The 24,455-nt window shown below is 42.1% G+C and overlaps 1 protein-coding gene across 1 annotated transcript in view; it reads left to right on the top strand.

Annotated features, from left to right (window-relative positions):
• BARX2 (BARX homeobox 2) overlaps nt 1-21,126 on the top strand; it is a 71,176-nt gene extending 50,050 nt beyond the window's left edge. The window contains exons 2-4 of the mRNA XM_008062667.2: nt 6,550-6,850; nt 11,477-11,561; nt 20,229-21,126. Of these exons, the coding sequence (XP_008060858.1) occupies nt 6,550-6,850; nt 11,477-11,561; nt 20,229-20,495 (653 nt within the window). The 3' untranslated portion in view covers nt 20,496-21,126. The remainder of the gene's footprint in view (nt 1-6,549; nt 6,851-11,476; nt 11,562-20,228) is intronic.
• The last annotated feature ends 3,329 nt before the right edge of the window (nt 21,127-24,455 follow it).

The following is a 24,455-nucleotide window of genomic DNA, read 5'->3' on the forward strand; positions in this document are numbered from 1 at the left end:
CAATTTATAAAAATTAATGTGACACATATTGTATAAAATAAACATAACCATGTTTCAGTAGATTAACATACATATTAATAGTTTTGGGTGATATGTATGTTTGTGTCTACATAGGAACAGTTCTGTAAGCTTATCTCTAAGATTTGGGGCTAAAAGCAATGAGGGGAGTCTTCTACTTTAGGTATTTTTGAATCATTTTAAATTTCTTATATATCAAATGTGTGTAGCTGTTTTTTATTTGCATTTAGTAAAAAATTTAGTAGTTTAGTGTAAGGATGCGTTTAAGTAAATGCAAGAAGTTGTATAATCACCACCACAATCAAGACACAAAACAATCTCAGCATCTGCTTTCTATCCTTTCCCCCAGTTCCCTGTGTTACCTCTTTGTCATTAAACTCTTCCCCCATCCTTAACCTGTGATAATTTGTTCTCCATCCTTATGCCTTTCCCAAAATGTCGTATAAATGGAATCATACAGCCTTTTGAATATGACTTCCTTCACTTAGCATAATCACTTGAGATCATCTATGATGTTGTGTGCATTGATAGTTTTATCCCCATTTTTTTGAGTGGTATTTCATTGTATGTCTGTACAGCAGGTTGTTTATCTATCACAAGCTGAAGGACATACGATGGTTTTCAGTTTTTGATAATTACCAGTAATGTTGCTATAAACATTTACATACAGGTTTTTGTGTGTGTTTTTTTTTCCACTTGGGGTAATTCCTAGGAGTGGGTTTTGTTAGGTTGTATGGTAACCGTTTGTTTAACTTCATAAGAAACTGCTAACTTTCTTTCCAAAAAGGCTGTATCATTTTGCATTCTCACCAGTATTGTAGAAGAGTTCCAGTTGCTCTCCATCCTTGTGAGCACTTGGTATTGTCAGTTCATAAAATTTTTACCATTCTAGCAGATGTATTATGGTATCTCATTGTGGTATTAGTTTGTATTTCCCTCATGACTAAGCATAATTTTATGTGCTTATTTTATATATATAAAATATTTTATTTTATATATATATATATCTATATATCCTCTTTAGTGAAGTGTCTTTTCAAAATTTTTGTTCATTTTTATGGGGTTATTTTTAATTGTTAACTATGAGAGTTCCTTATATATTCTGGGTAGAAGTCATTTGCTGGGTGTGAGATTTGCAAATATTTTCTCCCTGTCTGCAGCATGTCTTTCAGTTTTCTTAACAGTGTCTTTTGCAGAGCAAAATTTGCTAATTTTGATGAAGATCAGTTTCTTGCCTTTTTCTTTTATGCATTATGCTTTTTGTATCATAGCTAAGAATACTCTGTCTAACCCAAAGTCACAAAGTCATTTTCTCCTATATTTCCTTCTGAAAGTTTTATAGGATTATGTTTTCACTGCAGTCTATGATCCATTTTGAGTGAATTTCTAAAATAATTTATGAAAGAGCCAGAATAGCTAAAGCAATCCTAAACAAAAAAGAAGAAAGCTGGAGGCATCACATTACCTAACTTCAATTATACTACATGACTGTAGTAGCCAAAACAGCATAGTATTGGTACAAAAGCAAATACATGGACCAATGTGAGAATCCAGAAGTAATACCTACAAACAACAGGTCTTTGACAAAGCAGATGAAAACACACACTGGTGAGAGTCTGCCCTATACAACAAATGGTGCTGAGAAAATTGGATAGCTACAAGCAGAAAAATGAAACTTGATCCCTATCTCTTCCCATATATAAAAACTAACTCAAGGTGGATTAAAGACTTAAATGTCAGACCTGAAGACATAAAAATCCTAGAAGAAAACCTAGAAAAAGCTGTTATGGACATTGGCCTACATAAATAATTTTATGGCTAAAACTCCAAAAGCAAATGCAGCTAAAACAAATATAAATAAGTGGGACTTGATTAAACTAAAACGCATCTGCATAGCAAAAGAGATAATCAACAGAGTAAATAGGCAACCTGTAGAATGGGAGAAGGTATTCACAAGCTATACATTTGACAAAGGACAAATATCCAGAATCTACAAAGAACTCAAATCAGCAAGAAAAAAGCAAGTAACCCCATTACAAAGTGGCCAAATGACATGAACAGACATTTCTCAAAAGAAGATATACAAATGGCCAAAACACACATGAAACAGTGCCCAACATCACACATAAACAAGGAAATGCAAATTAAAGCCACAATGAGATAACACCTTACACCAGTCAGAATGGCCATTATTAAAAAATAAAAGAAAAACAATAGATGGTAGTGTGGATATAGAGATAAGGGAAAGCTTATATACTGGGAGGGTAAATTAGTACAGCCTCTGTGGAAAGTGGTGTGGAGATTACTCAAAGAACTAAAAGTAGATCTACCCTTGGTTCCGGCAGTCCCACTGCTAGGCATCTCCCCTAAGGAACAGAGGTCATTATATAAAAAAGACAACTGCATTGGCATGTTCATCTCAGCACAGTTCACAATTGCAAAGATGTGGAATCCACCTAAATGCCCCAAAACTGATCAGGGGATAATGAAAATGTATGTATATAGCATGGAATACTATGCAGCTATTAAAAAGAATGAAATCATGTCCTGGAGATTTTCATCCTAAGTGAACTCATGCAGAAACAGAAAACCAAACACCGCATGTTCTCACTCATATTTGGGAGCTAAATAGTCACAAAGATGGAAATAATGAACACTGGGGACACCGATAAGGAGAGAGGAAGATTAGGGCTCAGAAACTACCTATAGGGGCACAATGTTCACTGTCTGGGGAATGGGCCACCTAAGACCCAATCCCCACCACTATCGACAATATGTCCATGTAACGAATACACATGTATACCCCCTGAATCTAAAATTTTAAAAAATATTAAAAAATAAAAATACTTTATGAGGCACAGGTCAAGGTTCCTTTTTTGCATATGAATGTTTGACTGTTCCAGCACCAATTGTGTTGAAGACTATTATTTCTCCACACTAAGCACAATTTATCTTAAAAGAATGAATATGATTTTACCTAGTATGAGAACTCAAACATCTTCTAACATACAAGGAGAAAATTTCTTAGACTCTTTGATCCTAAGTGGGCAAAGCAAGTCTCTTTGCCCAAGAGAACACCCACGATGTTTGTTTTTTTAGAAGTATCATAAAGCTAAACATATTTTATACTTAATTTCTGGGATTTCTAGTTTCGTTTTCTTTGCCCAGCTTTTTAGAAGATGTCTTAAGTATTCATAGGTTCAAGGGTCAATAAATGACCATTCTTTGTTGACAAATTGAACATCTTCAGAATGAGAATGAAACTTAAGGCTTATTTGATCTAACTTTCCTTTTTTAAAACACTGCAAAAATAATACATGTATCTGCAAAATGCAAATAATTCAGAAATATCATCTAGGTATTGGGATACTATGAGATACTGGTTTTTCTACTGATTCTATGTTTTCTCCCCAGTCTCTTTGGGTGGTTCTTCTTTCTCTTTAATGACCTCAGATGTTGACGTTCCCCAGGGCTCAATCCTTGGATTTCATTGTTTTTTTTATTCCACTCACTGTCTTGGTGATCTCATGCAATACCATGGCCTGAAATGCCACATATACTCCCATGAGTCAAAGTTGTGTCTCCAACCCCATATATTCCCTAATCTCCAGACTGGTTTATCCAACTGCTTCCTCACACGTGCAAGATGTCTAACAGCAACTTGACATCTAGCATGACAATCTTGGTTTTCTCGCCCAGTCATACTCTTTGCCCAATCTTACTCATCTTAGTAAAAACCCAGGCATCATCACCTGGAATATCTCTCTCCCTCTCCCTCTCTCACCAGGTTCTCATCCTGGGCCTTCTCAAGGCTGACTTCACATGAGGGCATTTAGCTGCCGAGAGGTCACCTCCCCATAGCTGCCTCCGTCGACTCCGAGTCTCAGATACCTGCCTTCCTGCCTTCCCGCCTCATCTTCACTCTGCTTTATATTTTTCTTTGTAGAATTTTTCACTCCCTGGTATTACATAACATATCTATTTGTTTGCTCTCTGCTTTCCCTGCTGAAATGCAAACTTCATGAGGGTGGGACTTTATAGTACTCATTGCTTTATCTGCAGGTTCCAGAGCATAGTGTAGTCCATGGTTGATGCTCCATGATATTTATGGAAGGATTGAATATGGGATTAGAGGAGTACATATAGATCCTTTCCACTCTGTTTCACTCCCGCTGCTTTCCCAGAATTTATCACTGTACTAGTTTGGTAACTAGTTTTCTGGACTTTAAAAAAAAATGCATTTATAAGTGCAGACAACACACAGATTTTTATGATAATGCAAACTATTTTATAGCATACTTTTCTTTCTTAATAATATATTTTATATATATTCTCAGATCAGGTTCAATATAGTTTATTCATCTATCTGTCTATATCGGTTTATATAGACAGTTCTTTTTAAAGGTTACATTGTAGTTCATACTATAGATGTGCCACAATTTATTTAATCATTTTCCTACTCAGAGTTATGTGGGTTATTTCCCTCATTCACTGTTATAAACATGTCTGCAGTGGATATGCTTGTACATAAATCTTTGTACACATAGGCCTCAAATTGTGGCATTGTCTGTCAGTAACGTGGTGGATACTGCTTAGCTGCTTAGTTTAGCCTTTTAAGAGATTATATTGTTTTACACTCTATCCAACACGATATGAGTGCCTTTCTCCCCATATCCTTACCAACATTAGACATTGCCACCCTTTCAAAATAGTATTCAGTATTAGGCCAAAAAATATTTAACTCTCTTACAAAAGAAAAAGATGATAAAAAGCCTTACTTACATGTGGGTAATTAGTCATTTCCTATACTGGTAAGATCCTGGGTTTCTAGATTATGAATTAGCCTGCTAAAGAAAGATAGTCTCTTTTGAAAGAAAAGGCAGAATTAAAGGAGTAAAGTGACTTGAGATGAGAAATATCTCATGCCTGTTTAAGAAACTTTCAGATTCTTTTTCAAGAAGTATTATTTCATGATGTGTGTTGGGCGATCCAAACCACAAGTTCAGGTACCCTAATTTTCTTGTTATAAAATTTCATTTCCAGGTGATTTTTTTTCCCCAAAAAGAATCCATAGCACAAAACTTCAAGTGTTAGAATTGGCTGTAGAGTCAGTGGAGTTGTAGCACTTGGTGATTTATCATTATTTAATAACTTTGTGGTTTCTGTTAGGTCTTACTGAAAGTATACTCAAAGAACAAGAGAAATTATTTGTTTTAATAACTATGACTATGGTCCAAAACAGAGGCATGGGAAGGAGTAAGAAGGGAAATACCAACCCAGAGAAAGAGACCACAAGTGGTATCTGGGTGCTTCTGTGATGTTAGGTTTAACTCAGAACTACTCTTAGGTTTAATTCAGCTACTCTTACTCACTGAGAGATAAAAAGATTTACATAGGTAACGATGCTACTGAATAATGAAAGGAAAAAGCTCTTTACTTGAACTTAAAACATTTAACAGGTTGTTGGACAGAAAAGTACCTTTGAAATTCATAGAGCAAGAGGGGATATGACTGACATATATGTCACTATACCCAGCTTCCCCTATGCCATGACAGGCATTGTTTTTGTTTGTTTGTTTGATAAATAGAGATAGAGTCTTGCTATGTTGCCCAAGCTGGTCTCAAACTCCTGGGCTCAAGAGATCTTCCTGCCTGTGGCCTCCCAAAGTGCTAGGATTACAGGCATCCAGCCAGCAGACATTGTTAATCAGCCTCAGCGTTCTCTCCTCAACCACACTCCGACCCAGCCTGAGAATCCTCCTTAACACAGTGCTGTAGGTGCCTGTCATAACCAATCTGAGTTTCCATTGGAATCAAAACCTATCTGTCCCCCTTTTATAAAGGAGATATGAATGTGATTCATGATGTGGTGATAAAAGCACTGGACTTCAAGCCAGAACTTGGTTTGACTCATGAATTTGCTTTTCCCTAGCTATGTGATCTTAGGCAATCCACTTAACCTTTCCACTAACTATTCATGCATCTCTGAAAGAAGGGAGTTGAATTAAATAATTCTGAAGCATCCTGCCAGCTCTGAAAAATGCTATGATGCAAGGTACATAGATTTCTTAGGAGGAATTCATAGTTACTAAACGTGTCTTTTTATAAAGACCACAGGTGGTTCTCAGGAAGTTTGCATATTACAAATCTATTTTAGATTTCTCAAATATGTGTTTCTAGCTTTTTCTGACTACTTCTTTTCATCTTCTTGGCCTCGTTGACCAAGAATTTAGGGATTCAGAAGGGAGAGAGGGGAAGATTCACTGAAAGCCAGAGGACTTACAGGAAACTCTTCTTAGCTGTGGGGGCTTGAACATCCTCACACACCAAGTTGAGCAAATCTCCATGTTGCCTTGTCGTCCTGCAGTTGAAGGTCTCAAGTTGCTTTTCCCTTTCCTTACTCCATTTGTACCTCCTTATGAGCAGGAGGACCTGCTAGCCAGACAGGTCTCAGAAACGAGGCCTCTGTGGGCTCCTGTCCTCCTTCCCCCCCTACTCCCTGTGCTGACCTGCCCCCTGTTTATCTTGCAGGCTCCCCTTCCCTTCGGGCCTATCCTCTCCTCTCGGTGATTACCCGGCAGCCCACGGTCATCTCCCACCTGGTCCCTGCCAGCCCGGGAATTGCCCAGGCCTTGTCCTGCCACCCGGTCACTGAGGCTGTTTCTGCTGAGGCCCCGGGTGGTGAGACTCTAGCCAGCAGTGAGTCGGAGACAGAGCAGCCCACGCCCCGGCAGAAAAAACCTCGCCGGAGTCGCACCATCTTCACAGAGCTGCAGCTCATGGGCCTGGAGAAGAAATTCCAGAAGCAGAAGTACTTGTCCACCCCAGACAGGTAAGGACACGGGGAGGGGACTCTCTGCAGTTAGGGCCTTTCTGAAGGGAAGACTCCTTTTGCCCTTAGTGTGGGCCCTGGAGCTAGAGAGGACTGTTTCAGTGAGGTGCAACACTGTGGCAGGAATCTACTCCTTGGCTCAAGTTATTCAGCCTTGGCTTAACAGAATCCAGTCCACGTGAATCTGTCACACAGCCCTAGCGCCTGTCTGTGACTGAACTTTACTCTTTACTCTGTCTCCATATGTTAAGCATTTCGGTACAACAGGGTCCAGTTGAGCAGGGAAGCAGGCTTGGTTTTTAAAGCCATTCACACTTAGGATCAGATGCAGCGGAGGTCCGGTGGAGCTGGGAAACGGGCTTGATTTTTAAAGCCACTCACACTTAGCAGTCGATCTAGATCTGAAATTGGGATCCATGATCTTCTCCCTAGCCTCCTAACTCCCAGATGATTCAGTTTACTGGCCTGGTTCTTGCTTGGAAAGGGCTGGATTGATCCGGTTGAGGAGGTTAGACGTGTTAATGAATTTTATGAATATCAAGTCAGAACCACTTGACTGAAGCCCAGGAGAACCTGGATAAGAGCCCTTTCCTTAAGCCCCTTTGAGATCCAGGTGAGGGAGGCCATGACCCTTGCTTTCCTTTGAGGTTTTAATACCTTCCTTTAATTTGCTATCTTGCCTGCAAAATATGCAAGAGTGTATGCCTGATCTTGTTCCTTCAAATTCACTCTGGAGATGGCTGAGCTAATGTATGATCCTATTTACTGGGGAGATTTCCTGGTCCTTTTTCTTTTCTTTTGCCTATTGCCTTGTCCATACCAGGGTTGACTCAATCCTATCAAAGAGAAGGGGAAGAAAACTCAAATGAATCTCTTAAGCTCTTTAGTAGCTCTTTGATCCAAATTTAAGTGAGAGAGGAATCTGCAAATCACTGACTCAAAGGGAATTTGGCTCCTAATTCAATTAACCAGGTACCATCAACTGTTTGCAGCGTGTCTTCTGGGTGCTGGGCACTGTGGCCAGGATTACAGGTCCAGAAAGTAGTAGAGGGAGGAGATCATGAGGAAGGAATGACTGTAATAATTATGACGCAGTGAACTGGGTGCTGGTGCCTGCATGGTGCTGAGCACTGGCAGGAACACAAGATATGACTGACTGCATCAGAGGAGGTTATAGAGGGCTTCTCAGAGGAGGTGACATTTAAGAAGAGCTTTGATTCCAGGAGGAACAGCGCATCCCACATTGAGGCAATGGCACTGGCAAGGCACAGAAGCAGTCTCACTGGGCATGTAGAGGGAACTACAAGTGACTGGGGCTTCTTCAGGTGTGAATGGGACATGGTGAAGATGAGTTGAAAGGTGGGAAGGACCTCGTGTCCTGGAAGTGACATGAGCAGACTTAGATTTTAGAACTGTCTCTATGGTGACCCCATAAATGGTGAATTAGAGAGGCAAGAGATGGGACAGGAAAACCAGTTAGGGGAGAATCCAGGGATAGCCTACCAAACCCCTGAATTAACATGGTGGCAGTGGGAATGGAGAGGTGAGAATAGATGGGACAACAATTTTGAAAATAGAACTGGCAGAATTGACACTGGGCTGGGGGCGTGGGTAGAGAAGAGAGTTGAGAATTCTGTGGCTTCTGACTGGTCCTCAGGTAAATAGGGTTACCATGAACTGAAGTTGGAAGGCAGAGGACAGAATGGGTCTGGTGGAGAAAGTGAGTTCTGGTTTGGACCTGTGCATTTGGGGTGCTTTTAGACAGGCGGTGGAGACAGGTCTGTGAACTGGGTACTCAAAGATGGCATCTGCAGACATTTAAGTGTTGTTCTGATGCCTGTGTCACATACTTGGGAGCTTCATGTACTTGGCAACTAGGTGGAGTGGGCACCGTTTCTTATGCGTTGTGGGGTAGAGTGTCGAAAGGGCTTCAGCACACATGGATACAATTTGAGCCTTATTTTTCAGAAGCTAGAGAATTTTTTTATAGGAATGTTAGTTCTTAAGAAACCTCCTGGGGCTTCCTGATACCAGTCCAGGCATCTCTCAGGTGACCTACACAGGATTGATTCACTTGCCTGCGGAGGACACCATCTGGCTGGCATTGAAGCTGCCGCCTAACCCGCCCTCTCAGATGTTCCTTGCCTCCCTACGTGACCAGAGCCATGAGCACTCCCTCCTCCCACAGCTTACACCCTCCTCCTCTGTGTTTGTTTCTCCAGTTTCCTAGGTGACCCCATTTAAGCGAATATGCAGGGAAGTGAGAATTTGTAACGGTGGCAGGTAATGAGAGAAAGCTGATGACAGTGAAGCATGTTTCTGTAGCCAGAGTGAGTCAGCGCTGCATTTTTCCCAAATGAGCTAACACCATTTGCTAATGCAGTAGCAGAGCTGTGAACTGAACCTTCCACTGACTAACGCACCTGATGGCCTCAGGTGAACTGGGCTTGGGAAGGCACTGCAGAGCCCACAGAGGCCTTGTCTTCAGGGAGGCCTGGGAGGCCAGAAGTCTGTGCAGCAGCCCCCTGGGTTCTTGGTTCTCAATGAATGACTGCTTGGGAAGCAGTGCTTTGTTAGTGGAAGGAGCCAAGTACAGTTGGTGCTGGGAATTTATGTTTTAACCTGTTAATCACTTTCATTAAAACTGCCAGCTTCCAGTAGCCCTTCTTCAGGGATGATGAGATATATGCAAATGCAGATTTAAGGCAGGTTCTGAAGTCCCTCAAAGGAAGACTCTGCTTATTGTTAGGAATTTAAGTTGTGCACTTTGGTCAAAGCACGGGAGTGGGCACCTGCACCTGGGAGTGGGAGGGGTTAGCACCTGGAGCCTTCAGAGCTGGTACCGGGTCTTCCTAATGGTTACTTCTCTTCAAGTGGAGAGAACTACAGATGAGAACTCACATCTGAGATGCTCTGTGGCTCAAACTTGTGACTGCATAGGCTTGTGTGAGATTGTGGGCCTTAGATCCACAAATGGCAATCATCAGAAACCTGGGGACCTTTAAAAAGTGGGGAAAACTGCCCAAGCTCTGTCAAAGGTGGCCATCCCAAGTTGCGGTGTTAGAAGTTCACACTGCTTCATTGAGCAGGGTTGGAGTTAGTATTTCATTAAGAGGTGGCCCTCCAGTTGGTGCTTAGGCAGACCTAGGGTTCTTATCCATTTAGGTCAACAGTTATAGTCTTGAGGACTGAGCTCAGACTTCCCTTTCTTATTCCATTGGCTCTACTTGGGTTATTTGCTACTCCCTAGGATGTAGCATCCTACATTTCCTTTTGTCAGATATATTGTGGATGGGGATGACCCCAATACTGGAGGTAGCATACAGGTCATATATAAGTGGATTTAAATCCTGACCCCACCTCTTACTCTAGAGTTATCTACTAGGGATCAGCAAAGGTTTTCAGGATAGGACCAGAGAATAAATATTTTAGGTTTTGTGGGCTATATGGTCTGTCACAACTACTTAACTCTAATGTTGTGGCACAGAGGCAGCTGTGGACAATATGTAAACAGATGAATGTGGCTGTGTTTCAATAAAACTTTATTTACAAAACCAAACAGCAGGCAAGATTTGGCCATAGTTGCTAAGAAATTCTAATGCTCCAATTCTTGAATCTTTTATCTGTAAAATGGAAATAATTATACCTATGTCACAGTGTTGTGAAAGGAGTAGATAAGATAGCCCATGTCAGGGGCTTAGCAAGTAGCCTGAGATGCTGTGGTGCTCAGGAAATGGTTGCTGCATTGTTGAAATTAGCTCCAGGAATGGCTTTGACTTTCAGGACTTTTCAGAAGACTACAGAGAAATGTAGAACCATAGTTAGCAATAGAATGGAAAGAAGGAGGGGGGCTATTGATTTAATGTTTCTTTTGGAATTTTGCAACATTTAATCATTTATAACATTTCGATCGTTGTACCAATTTTGAGCAGCTATAACGAATGAATCAATCTATGAGAAAGTATTTTTGAGCCCTGGTTCTGGATTTAGCAATGTGATAGGGACTTTCCTGGATATAAAAGAAGTGGAAGACATACGTCACTCTTGCTGTTGAGATAGGGAGGCAGAAATAACACATTCGAAGTGACTAGAGGACAGTCGAGAATGTGGGACCATCTGGGTGAATGCTGGCCTGTGGGAGGGTGCAGAGGAGATGAACTGTGGGAGTTGGGAGGCTCACCTGCAGGAGGTGGGACTGGAACTGGATCTACAGTGATGAGTGAGATTCCCATAAGGGACATATGGCTTTACTTTTTGTTTCCAGTTTGGGCTTTGAGTCAGAGTCTTCATTTCATAGAGGATCAGAGTGAAGACTGTCAGATCAGGAAAATGACTGTGTAATGAAGGCTCAGACATCCTTCAGGCCCATGACAGACAGTGAATGTTTCCAGGATGGGGATTGGCCCAGGTGTCTTTGAGCATCGGGGGACATGTGTTTCTTAATTTTCCAAAGTTTCCTCCCTAGGATTCTTGGGAGGAAAGACAAGCCCTTTGCGGAAGAACTTGTTTAATGGGGGAAGTCTCTTCTGAGCTTCGGTAGTGAGTGCTGGAGCCAGTCATCAGGACCGAATCTCTCCAGCTCCTCCTCACCTTCCTGATCCTTCCTTTGTATCTTGTGCCTTCCAGGTTGGATTTGGCACAGTCTCTGGGACTCACTCAGCTGCAGGTGAAGACTTGGTATCAGAATCGCAGGATGAAATGGAAGAAAATGGTAAGAAAGGAGTGAGTCTAACCACATGCCCATCCTGATGAAAAGAATTCTCACTCTCGGGCTATTGGGAGGCAGGCAGGACTATGTGGCAGCTGGAGCTGCAGGGATGGGAAGGTCTTCTGTGGTGCTGGCTAGAGGGGGGCTGTTTGAACCACAGGCTGAGCTGTTCCTCTTGACCTGGATTTCCTAACCAAAGGGATATTCTTTTTCACAGTTTCCTTAGAAATCAAAGCAAAAGAAAGCCTATAGGCTTCCTAGTTGCTAGCTTTAACCCCACCTGCTACCCTTTTCAAAGAACTTCCTTCCCCCTCCCACCAAAAGCCAAGAATAGAAGTCAGTACTCTTTGTTTATAATGACTTAGAGGACACATCTGTTCTTTTAGCTGTTTATGCTCTAACACAGGGATCCTCAAACTTTGGTGGGCATCAGAGTCACCTGGGTAACAGGTTAAATGCAGAACTCTAGGCCCTCTGTAATACTGCTCTAGTGCCTAGCTAATATTTCCATCTTTGATTTTTAAGTGTGATTATTAGAATAAATATCCTCACATTTTGAGGAGCTCGGTTTCATTATCATTTATCCTTTTGTTAAAATTTTTAAAGCCCTGTTAAGTCTGATTTTTCCAAAGTAGTTGAGTGTTTCATTTCTCAGATTTGTAAACCACAGAGACAAGGTCAGAGCCCAGAAAAAAAAGGAGGGGTGGTGATGTGGGAAGAAGCCCTGCTCTGTTCTCTAGAGATCAGGTGCCACCATATTATCTGACATGGGTCTGTCACAACCTCATTGAATTTTACTGGCTCTTTCTCCTCTTGAATGGATCAGGCGTTCCATGCCTTCCTGATGACATTCTAACTTGCTAACTCATCTGGCTACAAGCCATACTTCCTGGTATTTCAAGGGCTAGAATATGATGTTGTTCACAATAGTCAAATAACTAAGGTATCCCCCTACCCCAGTTTTCAGGGAAAAAAAATAAGTGAATAGATAGATATTTTCTCAATTTTGTGGTTTTGTCCAGTAATTTTTTAAACCTTTAATTTTTGCTGTTTCTTGCTATTGTTTGCAAGCAATGAGAATAAAAAACAAAACAAATAAATTACAAATGAATACCAATAGGAAAATTAGGGGGAAACGTCATCAAGCAGCAATTATTATATCCTAAAGAGTAATTCCTGGGGAAGTCTCATAATTTTCTCTGGGGAGACCTGACCCTGAAAGGAAAGGGCTTCCAAATGGAAGTGATTTGGCTTGTGAAGTGCTCACAAAGTGAGACAGAGATGTCAGTTGCATGTTCAAACACATATACTGTATATTGTATGAATCAACAAGTGTGTATTGGTGTCTCTTGTGAACCATGCCTTGTCCTAGGTACTACAGGAAATAATGAAATAAAATATAACCCCTGGCTTCTTCTATGATCTCGCCAGACAAACAAGACCCAGGAAGCAACTAGGGAGCATATTACCATTAAGTGCCGGTTGTTTATTATGGATTTATAAGCCTATCAGAATTCAGAGTAGTGGAGAAGGTTGCAGTTGAAACAGAAGGATGAATGGATTCAGTTAAACAGTCATTTCAAAAACCCTAAGACCCACATGAAACTTTTCGGGGACTGGTCTCTAAAAGAAGCAGATTTGGGAGTGAGAAGCATTGGGCCATGTTCCCAGGCCTGCCCCTCCCTGGCTGATTCTGGGCAAGTCCCTTCATTGCTTTCTGTGCGAGATCCACCACCCACCTCCTTCCTCGTCAATCATCGGCATCGAAATCAATGTCTCCTGAGTAGCAGAGGCATTGTTTAAATTGGTTATCAGCAATCTTTTCATGAGTCAGATGATTAAGGAATTGACAGCCAGCCTCCTCTGCCAGCACCGCCCAGTACCCGTGGGACGACGCGTGTGCCTTTGCTTCTGACATCACTTGTTTTTCACCAGCCACTGTGCTCCTGGCATGGTTGCGGGCCAGTGAGTGATGGTTATCAATGCCATATAAACCAAAATGTAAGTAACTCAGCAGATTTAACCTCAGAGAACATTCTGCAGGCCGACCGAGTTCAGGTCCCTTTAGGAAACAAGAGGGCCAACCTTTTAGTTCCCTTTCACAGTAATTTATTGAGCACTTACTTTAATCAGACAATGAGATGCAAAGATAAGATATGAGCCAGTTCACTTTTAAAAAATGCTACATAGGTGCTCAGTCAAGTGGGGGAGACATACTGCAAACTTATTATTATTAGTAGTAGTAGTATTCAGAGTGATGGGGCAACAACAGGAGGATTTACAGGGTTCCAAATCAGTGCAGAGAAGGGAGTGCTTCATGGAAGATTCCATATAAATTGGGTTTAGTGGCTGAATAGAAATGTGCCAAGTGAGGGAAGAAAGGGTATTGCAGGCAGAAGGAAGAGACAGAGTCTTTGGGGGCGCTTAAGTACCTAAAAATGACGAGAGCTAAAATGTGAGGGATCATGTTCAGTTGTGGGTCTGAATTCTGACTCCCTGGGAACAGCAAGGCATTGTTGGGATTCTGATTGCTTCATATATTTTCCCGGTAAAACTCTTTCAAGACTATCTCTTCAGGTACTGGGGAGGAAAAGAAAAAGATAATTGGGTAATAAAGATGTCTCAAGGCTAGTAACCTAATTGGAACTGGAAAAAGATTAGCACTTGATTCTCTGACTTACCCACAAGGCTGCCAAGGGCAGCCTTGCCAGAACCAAGATAGCATCTGTAACGAGTTCTGACCGGTCAGCGCTAGTAACCTATAGCGGGTTGGGTAAATTTAATCTTGCACATTAGATGGGACACGCACCCTCTATTCCATGTTTATTGACTCTAGTTCCAGTAGGACCCACAGTGTTTTGCCACAGGCTGAAAGGGCTTCATTAGTTTGAGATCTTTTTCAGCTCTAAAATGCAATTCTGTTCCATGAGAGGATCCAAACGGATACCACCTTTCTCCCCAAGTCACAGAAGTGGGTGGACCCCACACCATGCACCATCATTATCTTTCTTACTGAAACTTCCCAGATGGTCAACAACTCCGTGAAACTGTAACCAGTTGCTATCTATATCATCTTGGGCAGGTTACTTAACCTCTGTGTGCCTGTTTCCTCACCAGTAAAAGGCCTAACGTGTACCTTCTAGGGCTGTAGTATTAACTGATCTAATCTCTGTAAAATGCTTAGGAAGAGGTATTAGCTGCCATTATTATGATTATGATTATTTACCTGTCCACAAAATCCATGTCTTCAGAAGATTCGAACTTGTAAGGCCAGGATAGATCAACCAAAAGTGAATTCTCCAAGTTTCTCAGACTCTGAGAAGTCCTGGGTATTTGTCCTTTCTCATCCCCCACTCACCAGCCATCTCCCATCAGTGTCTTAGCATTTGGGGCCCTCTTTGTGGTATTGTGGAACATCCCATCTTCAGGCCGAGAAAGTCAGCTCATGTGAGCAACAGTGTTTTGGGAGGAGATTAATGCTGGAGAATCCAGACTTGTTTCTGAGCTTCATAGAAACAGTCCTGGAGTCTGCTGGGAGGCTGGGTAGCTACAAATAACTACCAGACACAGAACAGTGGCACATTTTACGTATCCCTTGCACATTATGCTGAATAACATACTGCTAAGAGTGTTAGATCTGAATGGTCAGGGGTTTTGTGTCCCAATCCCAGCTATGCCCTTGCCTTGCTCTTGACCCTGACAGATTCTTTATGTCAGCTCAGTTTCCTGTCTGAAAAGTGAGAGCAGGAGAAGGTTCCTCCCTGTACTGACAACCCCTGTATCCCACCCAAGCTCCTCAGGAAGGAAGCAGAAGGCCTAATCTTGACATCCTCAGCAATAGAGCATCTGAATACTTCATTTTAGAGTTTGGAGGAGGGCTTTCGGCAGACATGGCTAATAAAAATGATGGTGTGCTAGGTATTCTTCCAAGTAGCAGAGAGGTATGTGACCTCTCGTACAGCGGGCGGTCTGGCTTCTCTGGACCAAGGGGACTAACTTGGCTTTAGGAATAATTGGGAAGGAGGGCTCCAGGGAGGAGGGCCACAGGGTGCATGTGAATGGGCAGCTCCTGGTGGATGGTGGTTTTGAGATAATTGCGTGTCTCAGGTGTGCTGGAAGGCAGGGGGCCAGAGGTCGAGTGCAGAAAGCAGCCGAGAGGGTAGTTATCTCCTAATTATTGCTTGCACTGGAATGTTTTATTCCATTTAGAAAATGGTCTAATTGTTTTGATTTTTTTTTTTCATGCTGTAGGAAAACAGCCAGGTGGGGTCTATCCAAGCTGTGTGGGTGGTGTCTCTAATTGCTGGGCTGGACTTTCTTTTGCCAATTAGGTGGCTTCCTTAGACCTGCCCTTTTCTAGCTTGATTACTACATGGGGCAACTTTTGTATAACCTCTTTCATACCGAGTAGAGCTGCTTTCAACATGTAAATTCCATCTTGGCACAATTAAGTGCTTTCAAAAGCCTGCGCTCAGACTGAAATCAAAATCAGATAATGACTTACGTGAAAAGGAATACAGGGACGTCTTCTCCCCAGAGGTGGTTTCTGTCAGCAACTCTAGCTCATTAAATGTCCCCTTCACATCCATGTGCTAGCTGGTCGGGTGGAAAGTACTATGGTTGGGCAGATTTTCAGCTAAAAGGAGGTGATTATTAAGAACTTATTGTTTTTCCACACCATGCATAGAAATTAACTCAAAATGAACCTCAGACCTAAATATAAGAGCTAAAACTATAAATCTCTTATAAGAAAATATAGGAGTAAATATTCATGACCCTGGATTAGGCAAAACCTTAGATATGACAACAAAAGCACAAGCAACGAAAGAAAAATTGGGCTTCACAAAAATTTAAAACTTTTGTTCTGTGAAGGACATCATTAAAAAAGACAATCCAGCCAGGCTCGGTGGCTCAGCCTGTAATCCCGCACCTTGGGAGGCTAAGGTGAGTGGATTGCCTGAGCCTGCGGGTTCGAGACCCGTCTGGGCAACTTGGCGAGACCTCATCTCTACATAAATCAAAATTTAGTCAGGCGTGGTAGCGCGCGCCTGTAGTTCCAGCTACTTGGAAGGCTGAGGCGGAAGGATTGCTGGAGCCCAGCAGGTCGAGGCTGCAGTGGCCGGGAGCAGCCATTACACTCCAGTCTGGGCGACAGAGTGAGACTCCAACTCAAAAAAAAAAAAAAAAAAGACAATCCACAGAAAGGGAGAAAATATTTGCTAAGGTTATATCTGATAAGGAACTGTATTCAGAATATTTAAAGAACTCTTCATCATAAAAAGACAATCAAATTTTAAAATGGGCAAGGGATATGAATAGATGTTTCTCCAAAGAAGAGATGCAACTGGCTATAAGCACATGAAAAGATGCTAACTTCACTAGTCATCATGGAAATGCAAATCAAAACCATAGTGAGATGCTGCTTCGCTCCCACTAGGATGGCTGTCATCAGAAAGACAGCAAGTGTTGGTGAGAATTTGGAGAATTGGAAATCTCACATACTGTTGGTTGGAATGCAAAATAGTGCAGCTGCTTTGGAAAACAGTTCTCAAAATGTTAAACAGAGAGTTACCATATGACCCAGTAATTCCATTTCTGGGTCTATACCCAAAAGCAGTGAAAGCAGGAACTCTAGCAGATATTTGTCTACCCATGTTCACAGCAGCGTGAGTCACAATAGCCAAAAGTGTCCATCAGCTAATGAGTGAGTAAACAAGATGTAGTATATCCATCAAATGGAATATTATTTACCGACACATGCTACAACATGAATGAACCTTAAGGACATTGTGCTAAATGAAAGAAGCCAGTCACAAAAGTCCACATAGTAAATGATTCTGTTTACATGAAATGTCCAGAATAGGTAAATCTGTAGAGAGAAAAGACAGATTAATGGTTGCCTAGGGCTCAGGGTGGAGGGGGTGGGAGCTGGGGGAAAATGGGAGTGACTGCTAATGGGTATGCAGTTTCTTTTTGGGGTAATGACAGTGTCCTAAAATTGCATTGTGGTGATAGTTGTACAACTCTGCATGATACAACTCTGGTGATAGTTGTACAAATCTGCGACTATACTTAAAATGTTGTAATATGTGAATTACCATATCACATGTGAATCATATAATATGTGAATTATATATCAAAGCTGTTTAAAAAAAGAACTTATAGTTTGATGTGTCACTACATTCATTGTTAAAATTAGTCACCTGGAGGTCCAGATGTTCTTGACATAATCAGTGTTTAGTGACTGCATAGAAAGTTAGTTGAAAGTTAGATTCTTGGAGCACGGAGAAAAGAAGAGAGGTGGGATTTATGGCTAAGCACAGTGCCTCACACCTGTAGTCCCAGCACTTTGGGAGGCCAAGGTCGGAGGATCACTTGAGCCCAGAAGTTTGAGACTAACCTGGCCAATATAGTGAGGCATCATCTCAAAAAAAAAAAAAAAAAAAAAAGGCTGAAATGGAAAGATTGCCTGAGCTCAGGAGTTGGAGGTTGCGGTGAGCCATGATTGTGCCACTGCACTCCAGTCTGGGTGACAGAGTGACATCCTGACTCGGGGTGGGGGGAGGGGAGAAAGAGAGAGAGAGAGAGAGAGAGAGAGAGAGAGAGATTATTTCAAGATTGACCTTCAAGGAGCTTATGTGCAAATGGGAAAGATAAGCTTAAGTTAGCTATATAGGTAACAAAAATATCTCCTACCTCTGATTATCTGTGCTAAACCAGGTCCTCCCAAAGCACGTCTCACTAGCTGCCCAGAAAATTGAAGATTATACCAAGTCAACTGAGGAAGGCGTCTGTTACATTTTAGAGTAAAGTTATATTTTAAGAGTTATCCCTGCCAATCTCATGGGACTTTATATAGATCACAAATTGGGGTCATAAGTGTACAAGTCCTTTGAAGTCGGCAAAGGCCATTTGAGGTATAATTATTTTGCTTGCTTTATATCTTTCTGCAGCTCTATGGAAAGCGTTACTGAGAAAGGCTAATTCATTCGGTAACTGTTGTCAAATGCCAGCTACATGCAGGGATTGAGTGGGAGAGGCAGGCAAGTAAGCATCAGGGACAGTTGTTCCTCAAAAGTACTCTGATGGGGAGAATGCAGGGGAAAGCGGAGGTCATTTACCTTAGACCAGAGGGATCAAGGAAGGCTTCCAGGAGAAGTCAGTCAGGCGAGGAGGGTGGGAGGCATATTCTAGGCAGAGGAAACCTACCATTCAGGAACAGTTCTGGTCCTTTCATACACATTATCTGTTGGTCACCTTCACCGTCACCCTGTGAGAGAAGGTATTATCCCCATTTTAAAGATTAGAAAATTGAGACTCACAATCTTTAAAGGACTTTCCCTAGGCTGCTAAGTGGCAGATTTGGAATTTAACCTAGTTTTCCTACCTTGAAAGCTAGAACCCTTTCTACTATGCCCTACTACTTCTTTGGGCAATACAAACCTGTAAGTTTTGTTTTTGTCTTGAAGTCTTACTCTGTCACCCAGGCTGGAGTGCAGTGGCATTATCATGACTCACCACTGACTCAACCTCCTGGGCTCAGGTGATCCTTCTGCCTTAGCCTCCCGCGTAGCTGGGACTACAGGCTTATGCCACCATGACCGGCTAATTTTTCCTTTCTTTTCTTTTCTTTTCTGTTTTTTTTTTTTTTTTTTTTGTAGAGATGAGGTCTCGCTATGTTACACAGCCTGGTCTCCAACTCCTGGGCTCAAGCAATCCTGTCACCTTGGCCTCCCAAAGTGCTGGGATTACAGGGCTGAGCCCCTGCACCTGGCCAAGGCAATATGTTTTATGACATAGTTTTTCTGGTTACAGAAATACTTATATATGATCATTGTTTAAAATTTAGAAAATACAGAAAAAACATTAAGAAGACTAAAAATTGTTCTTGATCCTGACACTGTAAACAAGGTGGTGCATAGTTAGACAACCTGGATTATGCTAATAATCTGTTTTTCACAGACATATATTAACAGTATTTCCCATGTCATTAAACATTCTCCTATATAATAATTGTAATGGTTGTCAAGTATTCTCTCTTTGGGATATACTGTAATTATCTACTCAATTACATGGTTGCATCTTTTAGGATATTTGCTATCCCACCCCTCTGCCACCTCCAACTTTTGCTGTTATAACCCCTTATTGTGGTGAGTATTTTTGCAGATCAATCTTTGTCTCAGTCTTGAACGGCTTCTTAGAATTTAGCCTGAGTTCCAAGTCAGAAAGGTATGCACATGTTAAGGCTTTTGATTTTGGTTCTCAGATTGTCTTAGAAACTTTGTACCAGTCACACTTGCAGACAAGTGTGAGTTTATTTTCCTGCTTGCTACAAATATTGTTGTCTTTTAAACTTACCAACCTGACAGTTTCTCATTAACATTTTAACCTTCATTTCTTTCCCTATTGTTGAAATTGAGTTTTGTATGTTTATGATCATTTTATTAAATGCCAAAATATGTGATACTGACCAAAAGTGCATTGAGCATTTAAAAGAACAAAGGTGTCTTTGTAGACCAGAGGTGATGGGTTGAGAATACATTTGGCCAAACCCTGTGATTGTGCTGCTGGAAACAAATGGTTTAGATGCTATGAGCTTATACAGGGGAGCAGGAAAGCGGAGGGAAGAAGTTATTTATCAGATTTAATAACTTTTTTTTCCTCACATAGGTTCTTCAAGGTGGACAGGAAGCACCCACAAAACCCAAAGGTCGTCCCAAGAAGAACTCCATCCCCACATCAGAAGAGATTGAAGCTGAAGAGAAGATGAACAACCAGACCCAGAGCCAGGAGCACCTGGAGTCCTCCCTGGGGCAGGCAGAGCTCTGTGAAACACGGGAACCGAAAGTATGCGATGTCCTCTTAGAGATGGCAGAGCCACCAGGCCAGCCCCAGGAGTTGCCAGTACCCTCTTCGGAGCCCCCACCATTAAGCTAAAGTAAAATTTTTGCAAGGGAGGAGGGAGAGGGGGAAAAAGGGAAAAGAGAGAAGGCAGGGAGAATAGGGAGTGAAAAGCTTCCAGCAGCCTGGCTAACTGGGGGAGAAGAGATTCATCTGCCTGTCTCCCTCCCTCCCACAGTTCCCAGTGGCCTTTTCATCGCAAGCATTTAATGAAGACTTGCTTGTCTTAGGCCTTTCTCTTCCTGAAAGGCTGCTTTAGCCACAGATGCCCTTGAGTAAGGGAGATAGCACCTTGGAGGCTGCCTGCCCCGTATGGGATAGGGCTGGGGTCTGGGTCTATGTTGCTAGCCCCATCCTGGAGTGTCATGGAGGGTGCCCTTGTTCCCTCCCTGCCAGCCTCGGGGCAGCCAGTCATCAAAGCAGAGAGACATAGAGGAGCGTGGGCAGAATGCCCAGGTTTCTTGCTGACTCAGCACTTATTTCTGTAGTTTTTAAAGAGACTTTAACGTTTTTGGTTGTTTTGGGAGGGGTGTGGGTGGGGGAAAAGAGTTGGAGGGAGGGAGTTCTGAGTTATTAGAAATGATTCTGAATCGAGTTTGTTTGAAGACACGTGTGCCTTTGTACCTATTACAAGATGGTCATGTGACCCAAGAACTGATAAACCTTGTTTTTCTTGCTTCGTTAAGTTGCCATCCCTGAAGCTGCAATGCAGATATGTTAAGATAACTTTTATTTTTTAATTAAAAATAAATCTTGCAAAAGGATTGAGTGTTCTGTGTCTTCTTGGGAGTATTTCTAACCCTTCCTGAATGAGTCATGGAAATAGAGACCCAGGGAGTGAGCCAGGTTTCCTGGATCTTCATACCCCCATGTATAAAACAAAAAGTTGAACCAGGCCATTGGTGTCCAAGTACAGAGAGCTAAGGAAGTGGCACTAAGGCCCCAGAGTGAGGAAGAACCAGAGTAGCTGGGCACCCCTCACTCCCTTTCTACCACCTTCCACCAGAGCAGGCCCCCTGCCAACTGCTTTACATTTGGGGCTTCCATCATACTTTTCTGAAGAAGTAATGAATTTATATGGTGCAAAAGTCAAAACTATAAAAAAGTCGTACTTTTACCCCTACTGTTTCCCTCCTTCCCCTCCAGTCCCCTATTGGTAATCATTTTTATTGGTTTCTGGTTTATCCTTCTGGTATTTGTTTATTAGTATCCATTTGGATGATGGGCTCTGGATTTTTAACAGAAGAAGACTTGAGAACGTCTTGATTAGATGTGCTTAGTGATTTTAAATTTAAAAATGATGTCCCACTTTTAATAAGACCAAAGAGAGGTAGACTCTAGTCCTCCTAACAGGAGTCATCTGCCTCCATGCTCTGTCTGATTCTCATGCATTCTGGCCAGAGGACTGAACTCACAGGGGTCACCTTTATGATCACTTCCCCAGCATGCTCACCTGTGATGCTCTATAGGGCCGAGTGCCCATTAGCGGACTCTCAGTTATTAATCACACAGTAACATTGCCCAGTTGTGGGCTTGGAAAATACCAACTGACTTTAACAGTGGCCTCAATGAGGAAGCAAAACCTGTAACTTGTTCTGTAAAACAATCATATAATTCATTTCAAAGTTAAACAGGAAAGATCTGCATGTTTTCAATTATCTGGCTGGCTGCCTGCTTCTTTCCATTAACACGGACAATCAGAAAGTGACTGCAATTTTGGCTTTGCCAAGGCAGTGCTTTCACCCCTTTGCTATTGAGATCAGCAGAGAAAGCAGTCTTTTTCCTAACTCTTTTGAATAGACAAAGGAGGTAAGGATTTGGCCTCTGAGAACCAGTTTGTGCAGACCACACCTAGCTGCTGTGTGAGATTTCTTGTACCGAGCGTGCAGAAAGCTGTCTCTTCCACCTCCAGCCCACCCCACAGTAGTTTTATGATCTGCCTACCAGATGGTGTCACAATGAGCCAAAGAGTGTGCACAATGGCCAAAGTAAGCAGGTCGGTCTGTGCCAGGTTAGTCTCACTCCTAAAGAACTGTTCTGTACTGTTCACCCCACCCTGGAGAGGCCTTTCATTTGGATGCTGGCTTCCAAGGGTGGTATTTGGTCTCTTGCTTTGGGCTTTTGGGATGTCCTTTTCTGAAGTGTCTAATAGTGACTGTCAACGCACAATATGTGTCCATACACATGCAGTGGTATTCCTGAGTGTGGGTTCCAGGTACTGTTTCTGACTTTCGGATCTTACTCCTTGGCCTGTAATCTTTGATTTTGAGTCTTACCCCTAGGGATTAAAAGTATTTAATTGATTAAGAGCTTGGATTATCTTTCCTTGTGTTTTTGGAGAATCCAAGCCTAAGATTATCTCCATTTACAAGCCCTTGGCTTGTCTTCTAACCTTAGTTATGCTTGACTTTACCCTGTGACTCAAAGAGAGGCCAGGCTGGGTCATTAAAATAAATAAATAAATAAATAAATAAATATATAATTTCTTTAATTGACAAAAATTTTGTATATTTATGGTGTACAACATGATATTTTGAAACATGTACACATTGTGGACTGGCTAAGTCAAACTAATTAACATATGTATTGCCTTATATATTTATTTATCTGTAGTAGACCTTAAAATCTACTCTTTTAGCAATTTGCATGTATCTAATACATTATTAGCTATAGTCACCATGTTGTACAATAGATCTCTTGAACTTACTCCCTCCTGTCTAACTGAAATTTGATACCCTTTGACCAACATCTTCCCAACCTCCCCCCACGACCCCCTGCCCCTGGTGACCACCATTCTATTCTTTGCTTCTGTGAGTTTGGCTTTTTAGATTCCTCATAAAAGTGTCATAATGTAGTATTTGTCTTTCTGTACCCGGCTCGTTTCCCTTAACATAATGGCCTCCAGGTTCACCTGTGTAGTCACAAATGACAGCATCTCCTTCTCTCAAAAGCCTGAATGGTATTCCGTTGTGTATGTACACCACATTTTCTTTAGCCATTCATCTGCTGATGGACACAAGTTGATTTCTTATCTTGGCTATTGTGAATAATGCTGCAAGAACATGGGAGTTCAGATAGCTCTTTAACATACGGATTTTATTTCCATTGGAAGTATACCCAGGGGGATTGCTGGATCATGTGGTAGTTCTATTTTTAACTTTTGGAGGAAAGATCTGGTCTTTTGAATGCAAACAGGTCCCCTACTGTCTGTGCCTTGCTTAAGAGCCAAGCCCTGCTCCTCCTCCAACTTTATCTTTCCCTTTTCTCCCCATTTCCCAAGACTGGTGACCAGCATCCACAAGCCAGCTTCAAAGTTTTCTCTGAAACATGGTGAGTAGGAGGTGGTTCTGTGTGGGGTTCTGGAACAGGGTTACACAGTGATCTCCAACATGGAACGCTCTTTCCTTCCTCTCAGCTTCTTTCTTAGGGCCACTTGACTTTTGCTCTCCCACGGTCACCTACCTTGGCGGGCCTTGCCAGGATGGTAGCCCCTGCAGGTTCGAAGTCTTCTCTGAGGGTCTTTTGAGGTTTTACAGAAGAAAGGAGAGAGCCGAGACAAGTCTTCATGAACCTTAACTTGTAGGAGCTGACTGTAGAGACTTCAGCCCTCCTCTCTAGCAATGTCTCCCCTTCTGGGAGGATTGGAGGGCACTTTTACAAGTACTTTGATCTGCTGCCACCCCTAGGCTATGAAATGGGCTGTTTCTTCCAGTTTTATACAAGTTCATCAATCTCAGCAAGGTTATTGTCTTTCCTGGGATCCTGCAGTTGCTCAGGAGGCTTGCTGAGAACCAAGCTCGGGGACTAGATCGCTGTGGATGGTCTTAAGCATTAGCATACCTTCTCTCCTCCTGGAAATGAGTCTGTGGCAAAAAAAAAAAAAAAAAAAAAAAAAAAAGCTCCCTGCACTCAGCCTTCGTCCTAGTGCAGAAATTTGGGGTGGGAGGCTCCCACCTTACTTCTACCACACTTTTACTGTTAGCAAAAGATTCCTGG

This window comes from Carlito syrichta, unplaced genomic scaffold, assembly GCF_000164805.1.
Source record: "Carlito syrichta isolate Samal-C Ts95f unplaced genomic scaffold, Tarsius_syrichta-2.0.1 Scaffold305792, whole genome shotgun sequence".
NCBI lineage: Eukaryota > Metazoa > Chordata > Mammalia > Primates > Tarsiidae > Carlito > Carlito syrichta.